Source organism: Neofelis nebulosa, chromosome 14 (assembly GCF_028018385.1).
Source record: "Neofelis nebulosa isolate mNeoNeb1 chromosome 14, mNeoNeb1.pri, whole genome shotgun sequence".
Classification (NCBI taxonomy): Eukaryota; Metazoa; Chordata; class Mammalia; order Carnivora; family Felidae; genus Neofelis; species Neofelis nebulosa.
The window spans coordinates 62,506,515-62,529,063 of record NC_080795.1 but is presented as its reverse complement, the minus strand read 5'-3'; the positions used below and the strand labels follow the sequence as shown (position 1 = coordinate 62,529,063).

General features: G+C 40.7%; 1 protein-coding gene across 6 annotated transcripts in view; it reads left to right on the top strand.

Annotated features, from left to right (window-relative positions):
- SAMD12 (sterile alpha motif domain containing 12) overlaps positions 1-22,549 on the top strand; it is a 386,116-nt gene that overhangs the window by 163,232 nt on the left and 200,335 nt on the right. For 5 of the 6 annotated variants that reach the window (XM_058698898.1, XM_058698897.1, XM_058698899.1 and 2 more), the window contains exon 3: positions 3,914-4,043. In XM_058698898.1, the coding sequence (XP_058554881.1) occupies positions 3,914-4,043 (130 nt within the window). Of the gene's footprint in view, positions 1-3,913; positions 4,049-22,549 lie in introns of all 6 variants that reach the window. The other variant, XM_058698901.1, reaches the window with a different exon arrangement.

Below are 22,549 nucleotides of genomic sequence, written 5' to 3'. Positions count from 1 at the left end.
TTTCGGCAGGATAGGTGTTTCGTTTGTTGTTTTTTTTTTTTAATTACTATTTCTAATAAATATGAAATACTATTGATTTCTTTTGTGAACTGTTTTGGATTTGGCTCCCACCGGGGGTGGGGAGAGGGAAACAACATATCAGAAAATTTGGGGCTGGAGTTGCATGTAAGCTGTGAGTATAGCAGAGCAAAGGAGGGCGGTTGAAACATCACTATGGAGCTATTAGGTTTGACAACTCTGTACCTCCCAGTGGGACGATGCGGCAAGTAGATTGACATGGGTTTGACATATGCTCATTGTTGTTCCAAATGACACATGGAAGTTAAGCTCTTTAAAAGAGTTAGGTTATGGCATTCACTTCCAAAATTTGGTTGCTACTGGGGATGGGGTAATCGTGATGGGAGAAGTGACTGAAGTTCACCCGGGTGCTGTGCAAAGAGCAGTTCAGGCAGAAAAAAATGAAGTCGGCTCTGAGAATCCATAAGCAGCTGGATACTGAGGGAAGTGGAGTCTTTATAGCTCTTAACCAATTAATGTGTGGCAAATTAATAATTCCATAATAAAGCCAAGGCTAAGAATTGGCTAATAAATGGAGCCAGTGCTTTTATCACTATCTGAGTAAGAAGAGACAAGCAATTGCCCAACGATAGGAATCTTTATCCCTCCCCATTTTATTTATGCCAGTTGACATGGAGGCAGATCCATGTAGGTTCCTGCAGTCTTAAAAATCTGTGCCTAAAGCTTTGAGTAATTATTGCCCTCCGAGCAAGTGATACCAAATTACTGCTTAGTAAGAGTATATTCTGAAGGAAAAGCAAGGCACCTCCTTGCATGTTAGCCCCAGAACATCCGAATTTATGACAAAGGGATAATTTGTAACAAAAGCATACTTGGGGGCTGATGGGGATGCATCCTGAGTTCACTTGGCATGTATGGGTTAATCTCGACCTGAAGCCCAGTCGAGGGGGCTTTACTTTGTGCCAAGGGGCCTCTGTTTCCTAAGAAATGAGCAAGTTAAAGGTGCTCTTCCAGGAAATTTAGTATATTGATATATAAGCAACTTCACCCTCTTGTCTTTCCCTTCCTAATTTACAGCTGTCCTATAATTGGTTTATAGGAGTTTTCAAAAGATGTGATTAGCTTTACCTGCAGTAAACTTGTAAAGGGTTTCAGGGTAATGATGTGTCAGTTATGAACTCATTTAGTTAATCTGAAGAAAAATTTTTAGCGCAGGAAGGAGCCAGATTCAGACTTGTAAAACATGATGGTAGTGCATTTCTAGCTAAAAGAGCCAAAATTCTAGTTTCCTCATCATGGAAAGGAAAAGAGGGAATGACGAGCAAATAAGAAACCAAACAACAAAACATTAACTCATTTGCACCAACCCCCTCAGAGGCCCTCCTCGCTCATCAAAATTAGAACAATTGATACGGGTGCATACAGAGCTTAGAGGGACCATGGTGGACAGCCTGTGACTCAGGGATATGGGGTGTGGAAGGAAGAGGCTGATACGTTTGACTAGGAGCCACGTGGGAGCAAGACACAGTTGGTGGAAAGCAGCAAAACGCTATGCTTGAAATTCACTGCTGGGTTCATTTCCTTAATCCATTCACTTATTCATCATGGCTGCATAGCATCTCTTAAATGCAGGGCATTCTGAGAGCACAGTTGTAACACATCTATCCTCACCAGCATATAACTTAGTATTGTAATTGTTACTAACATTATAGAACATGGTACCTGAACTTCGTGATGAAAGACAATGGTTTATGATGCTCATGGATTATGCGAGTCAGGAATTCACTCAGGGCACAGCAGGGATGGCTTGTCTCTGAATCCTGGTGTCTGGGAGCCTCAGCTGGAAGATTCAAAGACTGATGGCTGGAATCATCTGCAACTTGTTGACTCATTTGTCTGATGGTTGGTTGGTGCTGGCTGTCAGCTGAAACATCAGTTTGGGGATTGGCCAAAATTTCTACACATCATCTCTTCACGTGGTCTGAGCTTCTCCACAGCATGTGGCTGGGTTCCAAAGCTGAATGCCAAAGAGGATGAGCCAGGCAGAAGTTGTATCTTTTTTGTGACCTTGCCTTAGAAGTCAATCACTTCCACTGTGCTCCACTGGCCAGAACCACTACAGACCTTGCCAAAATTCAAGGAAAAAGAACATCAACCCCAAACATCAGTGTAGGAATATCAAGTACAATGAATGAAGAACAGATATATGTGTACGGATGTGTATATATGTACATGTATAAAGTCATCCTTGAGAAATATAATCTACCACAATAAGAGTGAAAGAAAAAATTATAAAGTAAATTAGCAAAAAGTAAAAACTATTGCTTGTGATGATTTTGTAAGTCATGGCCCAAAGAATCCTATTGGACATATACTAACAGAAAAAAGAAACACCTGAGCACTGTGTTTCACAAATGTGAATCATGTGCATGTGACTTCTGTTAGTATCTTGTTACCATCTATATCACTGTTCATTCCCTTCATTTTTTTTAATTGACCAATGGTTTTTAAACTCAAATTTGTTTTAAAAGCAAACTAGGGGCACCTGGGTGGCTCAGTCAGTTGAGTGTCTGACTCAGGTCATGATCTCTCAGATCGTGGGTTTGAGTCCCACGTTGGGCTCTGTGCTGACAGCTCAGAGCCTGGAACCTGCTTCAGATTCATATTTCCTCTCTTTCTCTCTCTCTCTCTTTCTCAAAAATAAACACTAAAAATAAATAAAAGCAAACTAGATATTACTATTGAAAATAAATTTTTTTTGCCTTTATTTGCCATAATACAAAAGTAACCTTAAATATAATAAAAATAAAATCAAACAGTCGCTAGGTGTGTTGCTTTCTGATGAAGGTTGTAATGGCAAAGCGTGCCCTCTTTATCAGAAATGTTAGCAGGTATTCGAAAGATATTAAATCACAGTCCTACAAAATTGAGGCTCTCTTTGCCTTAATCTGAAAGATTGAAAGAGAAGTAAAAGTGAATGATCCCTAGTGAGAAGGGACATTGACCAGGTCTGGGTGCTGCCCAATATCCTTTAAAGATTTTTCTATATTACAATCCTAGATTTTTGACAAATGCTGATAAAAAAAAATATAAAAAAACTAAGCTTTCATCTTGTCCCAGCCAAGTTGTTAGGATCCATGAGGAAGATGGGCATCTGGCACAGAGCTGATGCACATTAATTGATGAATTAATTCTGTCAAAGGCTAGGTCCTAACACACCTTTGTTTTGTTTCATAAACCCCTTCCTGAAAGATCTGTTGAGCAATAAAAGGCCTTAATTAGTTGGCTTCTACATCAGGTTTAGCCACCCCATTATCTTATTACCATTCTCCACATGCTGGCAGAATTGACTTTTTGCTTCCCCGCTGTGGCATAACTAATTCCTAGACTTTACAGGACCACTCCCAGGCCAGTGTGCACTCTTTAGTACGTAGGTATCTAAATCCAATAACATTCGTTCCTGAAATAATTATTAGCGCCTGCCAGGGCTAGTGTGCACTAGACCCTAGAGATCTCAAAATGGACACTTTTGTGGAATACAAAGAAAGGCCACTTGGGGGCAGCTATTTCACCCCTAAAATTTAATTAAATGCTTAGCAACAGCATTGTCTTACTGTTGAAGTGTTTGTCAGAAAACACTACTTCCTGGGGACTTTTTCCAGTGGAGGTGATAACTTGAGAATAAGTATAATTTTCATGGCCTTTTCAAGACCTTTTCTTCTGGTTTTCATGGGTGTGGAAAAGGTCTATAGAGGTTAGGAGGAAAAGAGCCAGATACTTACCTTCAGGGATTCCAGCCTGTAGCCTTGACCACACCCTCTAGGACTTCTAACAGTAGTGCCTTTCTGGGCACTGTCATGGGGCTGACATTAACCTTTTCCTTCTTCATTTATAGTCGGCTACAGTGAAGCTGTCAAAACCAGTGGCTCTGTGGACTCAGCAGGATGTCTGCAAGTGGTTGAAGAAACATTGTCCGAATCAGTATCAGATCTACAGTGAGTCATTCAAACAGCATGACATAACTGGTAAAGTATGCAGCATCCAAAATATTTTACTCCCTCTTTCTCTCCCCATCATGGTGGCCTTTCCCATACCCTTACAATGAACTGCATCTCCCTACTGAAATTTTCTGGCATGGGTTTGCTTACTTTAAAAGGAGAATGGATTCCAGACCCATGCAAATTATGCTACTGAATAAGCATAAGAAGTTCTAGAGAAGCTTGGATTCTGCGGGTTCAGTACAAGTATGTGGGAGTCAAGCTAAGGGGGTGGGTGGGGGACTCTAGAGAAAATGTGTACCAATCCTAGAGAAAAGGAAGGAAGTCTTCCAAATTATCTGGGTTTGCGGGATCAGTATTTGATGTTCTAAGTAGGAAAGATTTCTAAACAGGAAAATTCTGAGGTGAATATGATAATACTAACTTACAGTCCCTGAGATGAATACCTTCAAAGCACAAATGAAGATTCCATTTACATCAAGGGGCTCTGAGTATTATATTTGAAGGTCAAGAGACACTTGGAAGCAGAAACCATGACAGTATAATGAACTGTAAAAGCCCTTAGGATCCTGTCTCTCGATTGGAGAACAGGCTGGGTGAGAAGAAGTCGATAGGGCCCACCGTGGGAGCCCATCAGAACAAGGGCATCTTCACACTTCCCCTGTGTTCCCCTCCCACCCTGAGGGTCTGCATGAATATGAGCCGCGTACCTCCCCTTGTCCCTCTCCCGTTGCGAACACTGTGATGAAACACAGGACTGAAAAACATGCTCTGTGCACTAAAACTGCGCTTCAGAGGAAAAACGTGTTGAGGAGTCCTGATTCTAGTCCAGATCCTTCCCCTTTTCCAAGAGAAGACTATCCTCTAGTGGGAAAGTGACTTGATCTTGAGTAGCCCAGCACTGTGGATACCAAGCCTCTTTCCAAACTGGGTGGTTTTCAAAGTGTGTTCCGTGGAGCCCTTGGGTGCGCTAAAGGTTGACAACAGGATGGGGTGTGCTTTGGGTAGAGATAAGTGTGTCAACTAAACCAGCTCCCTTTATATCTGTTTTACATGTTTGAATTATATGAAAAACTTCATTTGGAAAAAAGGTTTCTAATACTAAAGAACATTTTTCTTTTCTTTTCTTTTATGTTTATTTTTGAGAGACAGAGCGCAAGCGAGGGAGGGGCAGAGAGAGGGAGACACAGAATCCTAAGCAGGCTCCAGGCTCTGAGATGTCAGCACAGAGCCTGACGCGGGGCTTGATCTCATGAACTGTGAGATCATGACCTGAGCCAAAGGCAGACGCTTAACTGATTGAGCCACCTAGGTGCCCCTAAAGAATATTTTTCAAATCCTGAGCTGGATTTTCCTAGATTCCTTCTGACCAAACTGGTAATGTTTTAATATTTAAGGAGCACACCCAAGTGTAGCTCAGGCTGAGTAGTTAACAGAGAGTGAAGTGTTAAAATTGTACTTAATTAATTCACTTTGCTTCCCCCCCACCCCCAAGTAGAATAAAATGGCTTTTTAGGTGAAATTCCTGAAATTCTGAAGGCACTGTCAGAACTTAGCTTAGATTCCAAGTGTCAAATTGTTTTTTCTTTGGCCCTCCCTTAACAATACAAGAGCATCTCAGAGTCTGTTTTTCCAACCCTTAAGTAATCAGTTAGTAACCATTTGACTGATTATGGTCGCCTTCATCCCAAAATGTGTGCTTAATGTTTCTTAATGCCTGTGTGATAGAGTAAAGGCAAAGCCTTTTTCGTGATCTTGTTTGAAAGTAGTGTTATCTTTTATTATGGGCGGGCATTATGAGATACCCTTGAGGGAAGGGAGGCATTTATAATGGTTTGTCAGGGAGGGGCATTACATCCCTTAGAAGTAAAGGTCCCATGCTTCAGTGCTCCGAGTCAATGGTACCACTTCCCAAGGCTTTCTGCTAAGTGACTTGAAGAAAGAGAGTGTGGACATGAGATACACCTGTCATTGCTTCTGGTGGCACATTTGGTCTCCATGAAATGCCACTGATACTGGTAAACCACAACCTTCTTGAAATCCCAGGCAAGCTGCTTTAGGTGGTTGAGTTATTTAACCTCCCTCTTCATCTCCAAAATAAAGATGATAATACTACCTGTCCACAAGAGTTGTTATGAAGACTAAATGAAATAATATTAAGTAAACTACTAAGTTGGCCATTTCTTGACACCTTCTACATGTCAGCATTTTGCTATCATGTCAAGACTCATCTGGATGTGTTTAAAAACATACTCTTCATTCTAAGGGCAGCCTTTTTTCAGGCAAGAAAGGAAAGCAGAAAATTATTGGGGACTCGGGGAACAGAGAGAATGATTTCACATTAACTATTGGCCCACATCTTTTTGACATTCACCTATGAGGCCTCAGAAAGCCACTCTCTTCCCCTGTTCTCTGGGCCTCGCCTCTCCAAATATGAATGTGAAATACCTGAATGATCGCAAGCGCCAAGTGGTCAGATAATAGACGGGACTGCAGCTGGCCCGCGGTGACCAGCCCTAGGATGCTGGAGGCTGGGGGGATCTCCGTGCCCTTGGAGACTAGGCTGTGATAAGCAGGACAGAGAGGTCTGTGAAAAATTAAGACCTATAGTAACAGAGCAAATGTCACCAGCCCCCAAAAAACAGTGGACTACTGAGGGTGAGGGCCGGCAGTGCTGACAGGTGCCGGGTGGAAGCCCAGAGCTGCAGCTGTGTTGTGTCATCTTGTGAAGGTCACTGGTGCCCTTCAGCTTTCTTTATCTGCAAAAAGAGGATGGTACCAGTACCTGCCTCATAGTGTTGCTGTGAAAGGAGTTCATGGTCCTGGGAAGCATGCATTGAACGCTGCTTCTGTTCTGAATAGCTGCTGCTGTTCTCCTAAGTGCTGTTCTGATTTTGGTGAAAACAACACACATAAACAGTGTTGAATTCGTCTGTCTTTATTATCCTGAAAACTGGGAAATGAGCAACCCAGGGTGGCAGGGTGAGGGTAGTCTAGGCTGGTAAATACCCTGTGCTTATCTGCAAGGCCGCAACAAAAATGCTCACCTGTCTCTTATTTATGCCTAGATCCTCTTGAGTGTTGCTGTTCCTTTGCTTTTTCTTAAAGGGTGGGTCTCCAATATCATGCTTATCAAGCAAGTGTGTTATACCAGTATAACATATAAACAGCCCCTTAATTTAGCGGCAGATAGTACAGTGATGGCAAATAAAAAGGACATATATTAAATGGAAAAAAGAAAAAAGGGCTTTCACAGACCTGAGCGTGTGATCCTCCCTGCTTGTCCTCCACCCCCAACCTTTGACAAGCAATATCTATACAATATTACACGAGTTAGTTTTTCATCAGTGAAATGAGAATAAATATTTTAAGAGTTGTCGGGAGAATTAAATGGAATGATGCTCGTGAAGGGCCGAGCTTAACGCCTGATACATAGTAGACATTTATCCATTTGCAGGTATTTATGGAGCATCTACCTTGTACCGGGTTTGGGGAATACAGAAATAAATAAGACAGTCAGTGGTCTGTGCAGGGAAAAAATTGGGCTTCTGTGAAAAACTGTGCCTCGTCAATAGCACACCATTTGGGGCTATCTAATTCCACGGAGCTGTTTTTACAACTCCTTACGTTGTAGATAGCTGATAGCGATACAAAATAATCCTTGTTGTGGATGTGTAAATTCTGTCCCACAGAGGTTCAGCTGGCTTTCCTAGCCACTGTGGAAAATCTGACTTTTGCCTGCCATTGCCACCTTCATTTACTCTCGCTGATCTACGTGTGTTTGCTCTTTGGATTCTCCTTTGTAGTATCTTTCTCCTGCTTATTATATCTTACTAGCTTCTTCACTAATGAGTTAAAAACAAACCTTAAACGTGTTCATTTTATATTTTATGAGAATACTGGTTTTAACCTTTTTTGAAAATTACCGTTTTAACTTCAGTAGCTCAATTCCTTTTTTATGTTTTAGGCAGCAAGTCCATTAATATTTTTTAAGCCTTTGTTTGAAAGACACTGAATTGTACACATTCCCCCCTTTATCTCCAAAATCTAAGAAAAGTTAAAATGTGTTTCAGTATAGGGGCATTCGAAACCTTTTGCAAGTTTCCTACTAGAATTTCTGAGAATCTCATTGTGTCCAGAAGGCACCTGCTATTTTGTGGCAGATGTGTTTAATCAGAGGAGAAGTTACTAGTGTTACCTCCCTGCAGAAGTGCTCTTACGCTCTTAAAAGGCATAAGATAGTTAGAACACCTGAGAGGCGTTAGGATAGATAGATTTAAATCATCAGATTAGGCTTGAAGGAAAGAAATTTGTCTATTTTCCTGTGCTTGCAAGATTCTCTCTCCAGCTTTCTGAGGCTGGCTTGGAATGCTGATGAGGAAGCTCTACTGGGGCCAGGTGTAAGCTCACAGGCAACTTTCAGATTCTCTTTTATGCACAGTTAAGAATATTTTCAGGTTTGAGGCGATTTCAGCCCCTGGCTGTGCCTTGTGTTGTTCCCGTGGCTGCTGAAGTGAGTTTACCTCCTTCAGCATCAAGTTCTCCATCTGGAAAGGGTTCTTTCCCCTGCCAACTTGAAAGGCTTATTTTTTATGGGTGAAGCACTTAGAGTTCCCTAGAATATAAAATATTTTTAAAAGCTATTTTGAATGTGTAAAAGGTTTCCATGGAGTCTGCTTTGTGGCACAGCAATGGGAATTCTTCAGATGTCCAGATGTCTGCAGGAATAAATACTCATCATATGAATATCCCCTGCAAGTGGTCAGTATTGATTTGTAGTACTTCCCAGTGGTCTCCTGCGACATAAGTGAATATTTCTGTTCTTTTTGTCCTTCAAACACACCCCGTACCTCTTCTTTTCCCCTCTTCAAAATGTTCTGCCGAGATGTGGCACCCTGAAATGAGGCACTTCTGCCTAGGTTATTGAACAAAAGGGAAACCTCTGTCTCTTTCAGACCTTTGGCTTGTGGCTCTGTGAGTTTGCTAACATTATTCCCTTCAGTTCTGATTTCTCTTTTTCACCTCTTCACCTTCTGCTATTGCCCTCCTCCTCTTTACTATGGTTGGAGTTACCCATAGGGCCTATGGGCTGTATAGTTAACAAGTATCACAAGAAGAGGAATGGTTACTTTATGTGACTAGGTATGAGTGTACTACTTAATAGAATCCAATATAGCCACATAAAGTCTGGGCATATTTACAGACAGTGCCTCATCTGCACATTTTCTTGTTGCTGTTTTCCCTCTGGATACTGTGTTTTACTTTTCTATGTCTTTGTGTTTTGTTACTTATCTCTTTTTGTATGAACTACTCTACATTTTTTATTGGATCTCAAGCGGCGTAGATTTGCATAGTAAAGTTTCTGACATCATCAAGGCCGAAGTTTCCCAAAAGTTAATTTTCCAATAACAACATATATTGCTTTTAACCCCTTTTGATGGCGAAAGCTTACTAATATCACCTTTCCGCTCTTCAGAATTCCCAAACCAAGGGTACTGAATCTGGTTGTCTTAATGATCCAGGATAATAGACTTCTAAATGTTGGGAAGGGGGTTAGATGTCATCCCAGGTTTTATGAGGTCGATAAAAAAAAAAATACTCCTTTAAATGTAATGTGTACATGGAGATCAGAATATCAGCTTCATTCCTGATAAAGCTTTTTGGAGAATGTCTTTTAGGTCTTCAGACAAATTGGTTTGCTCAGACTATTTTCCCTCTAAATTAGGCATTCCAGGGGGTGGAGGGAGGTGGGGCTGGGTGCCTCAGTTGGTTGAGCATTCAACTCTTCATTTCGGCTCAGGTCATGATCCCGGGATTGTGGGATTGAGCCCTGTGTCAGGCTCCGCACTGAGCGTGGTGCCTGCTTAAGATCTCCCTCTCCCTCCCTCCCTCCTCCCTCTCTCTCTCTCTCTCTCTCTCTGCCTGTCTCCTCCACTCACATATGCACACTCTCTCTCTAAAATAGTAAATAAATAAAAATAGGACTTTCCCTTCCAGGCATGACTGGCCATGTCCCTTTTGCCACATAACAGAAAGCAGACTACATGAGGCACGCAGGTCACAAAAGAGGAAAGAACATTGCACTAGCTGAGCAAGCCCAATTCCTGCTTCCAAAGGCACCAAACAGAAGGCAGGAGAGGATCCAGGAGCATTAGTCCAGGAAGTCCTTCCACAAGGGACTAGGAAGAGTGGGGAAGTGGGTCCCCTTACCGAATCAACACAATGCCTCCCTGTGTACCTAGATAGCTGGCCAGCCAGCCTTTGCTCAAACATCTCCAGGAATGTGCATTTCATAACTTTTAAAAGCAACCTTTTATCTAAGAGTTGGAGTGGTGGTGGTTACAGTGTTTGGTTTTTCTTATTCTCTTTTCCTTCCAAGCTGCAGGCCTGCCAAACTGCTTTGCAGGCATCAAATGCTATGTTCTTTTCTACCATCCTCAAAGCCACTCATATACCTGGATAATCCCAACTTCCGTTCAGGCTTTAGTTCAGACACCATCTCCTACAGAAAGCCTTTTTTACTCCTCCTCTGGATTAAGTAACCCATGCTGTAGCTCCCAGGGTAAGCCCTGGTGTAGGACTTGTCACGTTAAGTTGATAGGTAAAAAGTTTAATTATTAGAAGGTTCTGCTGAGGTTTAACTGAAACCCACCTGTAGGTCCTATTTAGGTTCCAGGTTAGAAACCTTTGCTGAGGAAAGCCCTTAATGACTGCTACAAGGACAGATTGTTGCCACCAGGCTCCAGGGGAACCACGGCATAGTCCTCAATCCTTTCCTTCATCCCAGCCAACTGTTGGTTGGAGATCCCAAAATGTCTGCCTCTGAGTTCCTTCATCTCTAGTAGATGTCCTCCTTCTGCTACACGGAGAAGGTATAGACCATCTGATGGCATTTCCCTGAATATTCTCCCCCTCCACTCCATCTTCCAGAAGATGATATGACCCTCTTTTACAAATCGCCTTTTCTGCCTCTGATTTAACCAGATATCCTCTATCATCCCCTGGGTCCTTGCTTCCTCAGCTGCAGTCATTCTCTCTTGAGTCTGGCTACACTGGCTTCCTCCTTTTCTCTAAATAGTTCCATTCTAGCCCCTTGTCCATTCTTTCTATTTCATTATTTTTTAAATCACAGTTAATTCGTACATTTGAAAATATGTACATAACCACAACCATATGCCAAGCAGAACACCATACCCAACAACTTACAAACATTCTCTTCAAGTTCATGAGAATTATCCACCATGATATACTACACTTAAGTGTATAAATAAATCTCAGCAAATTTCAAAACATTGAAGTCTTACAAGCACATTCTTTGACCACAACAGAATGTAATTAGGAATTGTTCATAAGATCTCCAGAAAATTCCAAATACTTAGAAACTTAACACACACTCAGGAACTGCGTGGGTGAAGGGAAAAAAAAATCACAACAGAAATGAGAAAATGTTTTGAATGGGATGATAATAGAAATGTGAATATTCCAAATATCAGTCTTGTGCAGCTACAGGACAACTTAGAGGAAAATTATATCACTAAATACCTGTATTAAAAAAGACTTGAAATCAGTAAATGTTTACCTTAAGACATTAGAAAAGAACACACTCATCCCAAAGTAGGAGCTGAAACCAGTGAGATAAACATATGAGCAATAAAGAAAATTAACAAAGATGAAGTTGATTCTTTAAAGAGATAACAAAATTGGTAAACATTTACCTAGACCGAACCAGGAAAATAGACAATACCAAGAAAGAAAGTGGAGGTATCATTAAATTTCCTGTATACATTAAAAAAACAATAAGAAAAGTATGAACAAGTTTATGCCAATGTACTTAGATGAAATGGACATGTTCCTTAAAAACTATAACTTAGCACCCACTTAAAGCTGGAAAATATAAATAGCCACGTATCTCCTAATAAATTTTAAATCACAACCCCCCGCCACACGTACACAGCCTAAGCCCTGAAGCCTTTTGCAATGAATTCAAATAATGATAACCAAAGCTATGCAGATTCAGTGAGACAAGAGAGGAAAATGGGAGTACTTCCAAAGTCATAAGTTCAGAATAACCATAACACCAAAACCTGACAAAGATACAAGAATTGTATGGCATAGACCAATGTCCTTCACGAACGTAAACCTAAAATCCTTGACGAAATACAAATAAGTTCAACATAGCCATAAACAAAAATGATACTATATCATGATTGTGTGTGCATCAGAATTCAAGGTTAAGTTTTTGAAAATTCAGCTTGATTCGTTACATTAATAGGATAAATGCAGAAAGTCATGATCATCTCACCAGATGCAGAAGGCTTCAGATTTCAGCTGTCATAGGTGAAGACCTTGGAAGTCATCACCCCAATCCTTACAACAGGAATAAGCTGGACAAAATAAAAATTCTGTTGGGACCTATCAAAGAACTGATGTCATAAGGCAGATGATCACCCTGAAATGTGGAGCAGAAGCCAACCCAATAATAACGGACGAAAGATTTGACCCTTTGCAAGGAAGACGAAAGAATAGACAATAAGCACATGAAAATATGCTAAGGAATATTAACACCAGGAAAATGCAAATAAAGCCACAGTGAGATACCACTTCACGGTCAGTAAAATGGCTTAAATTCAAATGACTGGCAATAGTGAGGGTTGCTGAGTATATGTAGCAACTAGATTTCTCATACGACGTTACCGAGTATAATATGGTACCACCTAATTCAAAAACTATAAAGGTTTTTATGTGGTTAATCACACAATTATTAAATGATCCTGCAAATCTACTCTGAGGTATTTACCCAAGAACATTGGAAACACATATTCATAAAAATTCCCGTCCACTAATATCCAAAGGACTGTTTCTCAGAATGGACAAAAATTCTAAACAATTGTTAGGTCCCTCAGGAGTAGCATGGATAAACTGGTCTATATTCACACCGAAAGCACTGCTGGGCAGTAGAAAGGAGCCAGCTACTGATGCGTGCAACATGAAAGCATGTCACATGCTGAGTGAAGGAAGTTAGAAACACAAGAGTATGCACGGTGTGATTCCATCGTGTGAGATCCGAAGACACAAAATTGGCAGTGCGGCATCTGGATCAATGGTTGCTTGGATTCGGGCGTGGAGGGGAGATGGGGAAGAAGGGCAAAGGAACTTTCTGTGGTGATGAAAATGCTTATATCTTTGTCAGAAGTTATCAACTTGGCACCTCCGATGTGTGAAGTTTGTTGTATGTAAATTATATCTCAACGTTGGTTTTTGGAGACTTGTGTGCTTTCCAAATTTTCTAAAATGGCATAGTGTTTTTTAAAAGGAGAAAATGAAAATGTCATCCTATGTCTTTCCATACGGGCTGTTGGATCATTTCTATTAAAGATGTTGGAGACGGATCTATATTCATCTTCTACTACAAATTCATCTATATTTACCTATGTTATAAACATATAGGTACAAATATAAAATGATATATAGATGCATTGTATATGATATAGAATAATATAAACATATGGAACTATAAAGAAAGGTATCTACATATAAAGAAACGGAGTTTGAAAATCCACTTGGTGCATTTTTCACTGGAAGAATAACCTGAAGTTACCAGAACATTCTTATAAAGAAAGGTACGGTTTTACCAATTGTTGGAAGATGACAGCTGACAAGAGAGCAGCTCTCTTCTCGTACTGAGACTTGCTCGTCTGAGCTACATTTGTGTATCCAAGACTTTTGGCTTTCACAGATGACTTAAATTTCAGAAAATATTTTTGCAGTAGCATATAATTGCTACCTCACTGTTTCACTCATTCATATTTTTAAATTAAAAATTACCCTCACCACCCTTTTATGAACCAAAGGAATTTTGACACATACACAAAATCTCATTTAAAAACACGCAAAATTTTACTTTAAGGAAAGCATACATTATTTCTCCCATTTGCATCACATAATGTGCCACTCTAAGGGGACATTCCTTGATGTTCTAAATACAGCATTTATTTAAAGTTATCTTTGAAAGGATAAAAATGGAGGTGATCACACAATGAATTATTTGCTTCATACATCAAAGAACTAGAAGGATTTTTTTTTTTCAAACCAATCGCATAGACTTAAATGATCAAGACTACTCTTACAGGTGGGAGGATTTTTACTTGCTCCCTGATTCAGTTTTTTCTTGGATGATGATCTCCCTCCACTCACTGCTGTTCTAGGTTCTGTAGTTTGCAAAACTGAGACTTGAAGGGAAAGGTCTGCCTAGGTATCAGGGCCGGGGAATGCAGGGCTAGGCTCAAGAGCTGGCTTTCTGCACCTTTGGATAGTTACAAAAGATCAGAGAAAGCCTGGATTGTGGAGACCCATGATAGGGTCCCCTCCACTGATTATTCACCCTGTGGGGCCTTGGCAAAGACTGTTTCACCTCCCTGAGCCTCAGTTTCCCTTTCTCAAAAATAATATGTGTATCTTACAAAGTTGCTACTGGTTGTTTTTATTATTGGTCTGTGATTATATGGACTCCATACGTGGGTTTATAAGAAGCAAAGGAGGGTATAGAAATCAGTTTTCAGGGGTGCCTGGGGGGCTCAGTCAGTCAAGCTTTCAGTTCTTGATTTCAGCTGAGGTCATGATCTCACGTTGTGAGGTCAGGCTCCATGCTCAGTGTGGAGCCTGCTTGGAATTCTCTTTCTCCTTCTCTCTGCCCCCTTGCCCACTCACACCTTCTCTCTCAAAATAAATAAACATTAAAAAAATTTTTTTGAGGGGCGCCTGGGTGGCTCAGTCGGTTGAGCGTCCGACTTCAGCTCAGGTCACGATCTCACGGTTCGTGAGTTCGAGCCCCGCGTCAGGCTCTGGGCTGACGGCTCAGAGCCTGGAGCCTGCTTCCGATTCTGTGTCTCCCTCTCTTTCTGCCCCTCCCCCATTCATGCTCTGTCTCTCTCTGTCTCAAAAATAAATAAACATTAAAAAAAAAAATTAAAAAAAAAATTTTTTTTGAATGTTTACATGCCAGGACTCCAGTAAGTCCTTTGCTACATTATTTAAGTTTATTTTCACAGTAACCCCATAAGGTAATATTATTTCCATTTTACGAGTCAATTGACTCTCCAAAAACTTAGGTATCTTGTCTCATGTCATAGAAGCCTAAAAATGGCAAAGTCAGGGTTTTAACCCAGGGCTGTCTGAATCCAGAGCTCAGGGAGCTGACCTCTGTGCTATGAAAGATAGCATCTTATAAGTACAAGCAAGTGATGAAAGAAGAGGAACACAAGGATAAACACCAAAGGAGACTTGAGAAGGAACTCTTATCTATTATCTGGGTTGATCAGGAAGTCTGCTTGGAGGAGGCTGGATTTGTCCTGTGTAGGATTTTAAAAGAGAAAATCCCTGAAATATCAAGGTGTATTTATGTATTTCATGTGACCCTCAGAGAGCTTAACAAGAGAATGTAACAACTTTTAAGCCATTGACCTCACCACCCCCTCTTGTGTCGGACCCTGACTCTTCTTCCCACACTGGGTTACCTGCCTGAGCCTGAAAACATTTGGGTTTCTGAACCTGAGGATGGGTCAGTGATGGAGGTGGAGATAGATTGGAAGAGTAGACTGAGGACTACTTTAGAAGAGGCTTTGAATGTCAGGGCAAGGAAACCAGAGTTTCCTCTTGTGGATGTCATTCACCACCCATCAGTGAGGGTAGCATCACCACTGATGAGGGAACTGATGAGTTCAGACCACTCTTGGGAAAAAAATGGAAGGTGTGGATGAGAGAGGTCACCAGTGTGTGAGTTGTTGGCCCAAGTGGATCCTGGGTCATGATCTATCAGATATTTCTTTTACCAATCTCCAGCTTTTCCCTTTTCCAGCCTCCAATGGTGGGGCCACTCCTAGCTCCTTGTCCACAAAGCCCACCCCTCTCCCCTTTCATTATTCTGAGTAAGCACCAGTGGTAGTAAATTTTCCTAACATTACTTTCTGCAGTATTACATCTGTTTTCACCCCCTTCTTATTGGCTTCCTTTATGTCTCTGAGGAAAAGATACTTTGTCTCCCAAGCCAATCCCCTAACCTGTGCTTTTCTCACTGCCTGTGTGACCCTCCCTCCTCCCCCACCAAATTCTGTTTATCTCTTCTTTGCCTGTCAGACTTTTCTGCCTCCACTTTTGCATTCCAGTTTGAAGCCTTGCTGTATCCACCATATATCCCCTTCTTGCTACTCTTAACTGCAATCCTTCTGGTCTAGGTTTTCTGAGCCTCTGCATGAACAGTCTCCTACGATCCTACTTTATGTCTCTCAGGGAAAGCATCTATTCTTTTGTCTTTTTAAATCAGACTTGCCCGGGTGTCTTCCTGCTTAAAAAGACTTAGTGCCTACTGGATAAAGCCCAGATTCTTAAGCTTGGAGCATAAGGCCCTTGATAAATCTTCCTCAGGTTCGTTTGCAGCCATTCCTTGAATCCATCCTATCCCCAAACCCCAGCAGACCACTCTCACTCTTGCCCCACTGTCCACCTAGTGAACTTGTAGTCATTTGTGAGGGCTAGCTCCAATTATGTCTGTCTTCCCCACCCTCCCTGGGCCTTTCCAAACAAAATTAATGTTTCCATTCCGTATTTCCTTCACATTTTTTGCAGTGAATAATTGCTGTTGTTAGTATTAGAACACTTATCCCATTATATTAACTTTACTTGATAAGAATACTTGATTAGTCCTTCAGTTTCCTGATTTGCCTCCTTTTCATGAAGCCCATCCTACACTTTTCTATCTGCAGCTTCTTATAATTATGTTCCATTGATGTTCAAGTCTCTTTTCCTGTCTCATTCTTGGAGAAGCCCCATCTTATTATTATTATTTTTTTTAATGAACTCCTATGTTGGATCTGTACTAACCCCCAAAATGCTTTACTTGGTTACATGTTTATCTTCCTTCCATCAGCCCAGAAACTCCTATAAGGTAGAAATAGCATCTGGTTTATCTTACTGTCTCTAGCTGTGTTAACCCACTGCCTGGCGTAAAATAGGCATTTAATAAGTGTTGATTGAATTAAATTGAGTTTGTTCTTCCTTTGATAGGCTTAGCACTGAACTTAAAGCCCTTCTACATTTCCTTGATAAAAATACTTGATTAGTCCTTCAGTTTCCTGATTGGCCTCCTTTTCATGAAGCCCATCCTACACTTTTCTATCTGCAGCTTCTTATAATTACGTTCCATTGATGTTCAAGTCTCTTTTCCTGTCTCATTCTTGGAGACGCCCCATTTTATTATTTTTTTTTTTTTTTAACGAACTCCTATGTTGGGTCTGTACTAACCCCCAAAATGCTATCTTTAAGTGGACTTGAATGACAGACTCTCAAAACTTTGCAGGATCCAGAGCCCCATATTCAGGCAGGTCTTCCCAGAGATGTTGTGGCAGAATGTGTCTAGATTTCTGCTCAGTGCCAAGAGTGATTGTCACAGTGTCATGGAAGCTTGTTGGGCCTGCCGAAAGTCAAGAGACAGGTGTTATTTTGGAAGATGGAAAGAATATCCTTTATCTGAAAAGCTTCTGTTTAGGGCAGCAGGGCAAGAGCCCAAAGTCTGTCCCACCACTCATACATTTAGTGCCGATTTGCCAGTGTTTCACAGGTAACAAAAGCATAATACAAATATAGCATTATTGTTTCTGACATCCATGTTGCCTGGATTTGGGTACAGCCATCCTAGATTTTTATTCTCAACTCTCCGTGGCAGATTAGCTAACCCCAAACTGCTTTAGTGACATTGATACTATCTCAGAGATTACAGCTTACACCAGACAAATGAGAACAGTGAGTGGGTGAAATAGGGTTACAATTGAACCCTATAAAGTTGCCAATATTGAACAATTTTCACCAACAAAATGGCAGCTTCATTAGGTTTACCCCGATAGTGGAATAACGTATCTTGTTTAAAAGGAAGTACGTTGGGGCGCCTGGGTGGCTCAGTCAATTGAGCGTCCGACTTCGGCTCAGGTCACCATCTCACAGTTCATGAGTTCGAGCCCCATGTCAGGCTTTGTGCTCACAGCTCAGAGCCTAGAGCCTGCTTCGGATTCTGTGTCTTCCTCTCTCTCTGTTCCTCCCCTGCTCACACTTTGTCTCTCTCTCAAAAATAAACAAACATTAAAAAAAATTTTTTTCTCAGTAAAAGGAAGTACGTAATAAATGTTTTTGAGACTTACATAATGTGCCAGGCACAGCAGTAAGTACTTTTTATGCATTAACTCACTTAATACTCAAGACAACTCTAAGATGTATTATCCTTCTCTTTACATATGGGGAAACTGAGACACAGAGGTTATGACTTCCTCAAGCTGACACAGCTAATAATGTGCAGTGGATATTCCAATAGCACGAGAAGGATTCTTCTGGCCCAGGGGTTGGCAAACTTCTTTTGTAAAGGGCCAGCTAAGACCATTTGGCTTTGCAGGTCATGTGGCCTTTGTCCCAACTACTAGACTCTGTGCAGTATGTAAATGAATGAGGTGGCTGTGTTCCAGTAAAACTTTATTTAGAAAAATAGGCAGCAGGCTGGATTCAGCCTACAGGCTATGGTTTATAGATCCTTATTCTAACTCTTCCTCCCTATCCCCAAATATGTTTTCTCAGTGATGGTTACAAAAGAAATTTGGAAGTTACAGTTTTTAAAAATGTGTGTTACTTTTCCCTCTTGTGTACCCAATGTAGAAAAATTAGAAAGTGTACATACACAAAAAAGGAAAACATATTAAAATCTCCCTCTGATTCCAACACTCAGAAATAATCCCTGGCATAAAGATTTTGATGTGTTTCCTTTCAGATTATTGTCTCTGCACACTTATTTGTGTGCATCAGACCTTAGGGAGTGGCACAGCCTCTTTATAAGTGGCTTAAAAATACATTTATATGACAAATACATTTTTAAGTTAAATGCAAACTGTTTTCTTTGGCTGTTAGTAGTTATTCTCTGGGGATGTTGCATATATTTACACTTTTCAGATAAACTGTGTATCTGGTTCCATAGGCTTCTCTATTTCACACCCACCCTCCCTTCCCTGGCTATGCCCGTCTTACATTCTTTGTTGTATTATGGAGTCACGGTTTCTTTCTCTGGTATTTTTACCTCTGGTATTGATCTTCTCCCTTCACCTTTGCCCTGGTGATGGCCAGCCACAGAAGTGAAACCAGCCCTGTAGGTAAATGGGCACTAGAAAAATAAAGCGTCTCCAAGTCCCTGTCACTGTCCTCTATAGATGCCACCCTTGGGGGCAGTGTAATTTCTTTGAATGTTTTCCTTCTGTTTGCTTCCCTCTTCCCCAAGGCTCCTCCAAAAGAGAAGCTTGCACAGCTTTCTTAAGTTCATTAAATTTTCAGTGCCTTTCCCCCATGGTTGGTACACGGCAGGCAACACAAGACAAGAGGACATTAGAATTCCTTCCGGGGAGAGAACATACTGTGAGCAGTTTCAAAAGGTCGCATGTTGCCACAGTGTCCTTCTTTATAAATCTTTCAGAGGACGGTGAGGTGTATCTAGAGAGGAAAGATGGGATTGCTGTAGTCATTCCAGAAGAATCTTAACCTCAAATCTGCCTTTAGCAGTAAACTCGCAGTGATGATCGGTTAAGCACACAGCCGGGGGGTGGGGGGGGGGGGGGGGGTGGTGGATATAGTTACCTGTGTTTTTGCAAAATATGCTCCCACTAAGTTCAAGTCAAAGACTAGCCTGTCTCCCAACAAACATAGACAGCTGTAGGGTAAAGGATGCAGTGATGGCTGGGTGCTGACAAAAAGTGCTGCTATAGAATGTGAAAGGGAAGCCACATTGTTTCTCTAAGCAATTTCCTGAATGTGTTTAGTTAACCATTCTGTGGATCTCCCCAGAATCTTCGATTGTTTTATTCGTAAAAAACTTCCCACTGACATTTGTATCACCTGAAATTTACAAAAGTGATATTTCCCACACATTATCTAAGTGTGAGTCTCTCTTCAGATGAGGAACCTGAAGCTCAGAGAAGAAAATTGACCCAGACCTCATGGCCAGTAGATGGCAGTACTCAACTCCTGACACCTAAGGCCACGTTTTTTGCTCCAGTCACAGGCAGGTTTTGTCTTCTTTACTCTCATCATTTTGCCCTTTGTTAAATGCTCAGCACAATCCTATTTCTCTCTTCTAGAATGTGCTTTGCTATTCTATACTATAGAACACACAAACTGTAGGGGAAGATTTTTGACGCCAAGGAGAAGATTGCCTTAGGAGATTCAGAACTCCAGAATGGTGTGTATATGCCAATCACGGTTGTTCATCATCATTTAATGCTGAAGCTATTATTCACCAAGAGATATTGTTACCTTTAACTAGAAATAGAAGGGAAAGGAAAATTATACCAAAACCCATTTTTGAGATAATTAGCAAAATGTCAGGGACAGATGGACTAGAAACTATGGAAAAACATATGTTTTACTGATGTTTTCTCTTTGATCATATGTTGGATGCTATAATGGCAAAAGCCTGTTTCCTGGCTTGAAAACTATCCTTTTCATTTTTTCTGCTTTTTACTTAAGAAACTGGCTGGCTTTCTTTTGGAAGTTTTTGTAGTCTGTATCCCTCCCTCTTTATCACCTCTGGCTGCACACACTTGAGTTGGATTTTCTTAGTACATTCAAAAGGACTAGGAAATAAATTGAATCTACAAACAGGACTACTCTGCTTTTTAGAAGCAGTATCAATAGAAACAATTATTGCATGCACCACTAAGGGTAAAACCAGGTCGCGGTCAGAAAGTAATGGATAGTATAGTACCTATCTTTGAAATTTTATAGTTTAAGAAGATAAGTGTTACAAAGATACCCTCACTTATTTGTTACCCACCGCTTCTCAATTCACAAAAAAATGGACTGGTGCATAAAAATGGCACGTTGGTCACTGGAGAAACAGGAATTGACCGAATGGTGGGGAGAACAGAAAAAAAGAAAGGACCAACTGGAAAGAAGGCCAGCAATGTACTAGCCAAGTAAACGTGGGTAGGTCGGACATCTGAAATGGGGCTCAAATTTCCCATCGCAAAACCAGTGGAGTTTGAGTAGAAGACCTCTCAAGTGTATTTTAACAGTAAGATTCTATCAGGCATTTAGCAGTTGACTCTCAAGAATTCTTCGTTGGTGATAGGTGAGGATGCAAGATGGCACAGTGAATGGTCCTGCTCGAGGTGTATCTCATTTTGTTTCAGCGCCCATTTACAGCTTGCAGTGTTTGAAAACAATAACCTTTCTTTTCGTTGCACATATAGTGTAGCTTGGACCTTAGATTTTTTTAGTAGGAGTTTCCTCTTTCATTCCAGTAATTTGTTTACTTACTGAATATTTTATCATTATCTCGATTGAAGTTCAATTATTTACAGATTAGATAATTTGTAATTTATTATAAATTGCTAATTTGCAGATCATTCATTACCTACTAATTATTCAATTATCTTTAAATTAGTGCTCATTAATTTGCTCAATAAACACTTGCTCGGCAATTACTAAATGGTCAACACTTCCAGAATGGAGACACAAAGAAGCTTGAGAAGGATGTCGGGCTCCTTCTTTAAAGGAGGAGTTCACTTTGTGTCGATTCTGAGAAACTGGATCTTCTTTAGTACAGACACATATGTTCACATCTCTTCATTAACCTAATTCTGTTTATCTCCATATAAAAAAAAAGAAAAAAGGGACGCCTGGTTGCTCAGTCGTTAAGCGTCCTACTCGTGATTTTGGCTCAGGTCATGATCTCAGGATTGTGAGACTGAGCCCCGCATTGGAGCCTTCCTGGGATTCTCTCCCCACCTCACTCTCTGCCCCTCCCACCTCTCTCTTGAGCTCAGGTGTGTGCGTGCTCTCAAAAAAAAAAAAAAAAAAAGGAAATCCAGAAGAAATATGAAATTTAGAAACTGTTATTTGATGCCTTTTTTTCCAAGATTGGTAAAATGAAAAAAAAAAGTTTGGTAATCTGAAAACATTTTGAAAAATCAGAATGCACAAAGTTAATGGAATCATGAAAATCAGGTTTTTGTAATATATAATCATAAATACTATGCACCTATTACTCATAATATTTACATATTTGAGGGATGAAAGGAGAAAAGATGGATGGAGATACAGTGGCGGGGGAGGGGGAGGGACAAGCCTGAAAGAGTTAAATGGTGTTTAAGGATTATCCTGTGGTATCTTTGTTCTTGTTATCATGGGGAATACTGGTCAGGCTAATCAAGCCCAAATGAATGAAACCCTGTACCACTAGATGGTTGGATTTTTCATGCAGGACAATTCCTTCGATCTGGAATTTTGGCAGCTGCAACATTCAGTTCAACAAGCTAAATGTTGTTTTAGATGAAACCCAGTCTTTGTTATTTGATTGTGCCCAAGTTTAAAGATTTCCTTGATTTCAGCAGGCTCCCTAGGGCACGTTGGAGATACACTAAGTAGAAGTGTAGTATCATCCATTATCCTTTGCCAGAATTTGAGTAATATGCCCCGGAAAAAAAAATAATAATGACCCTGGTCCTAAATTC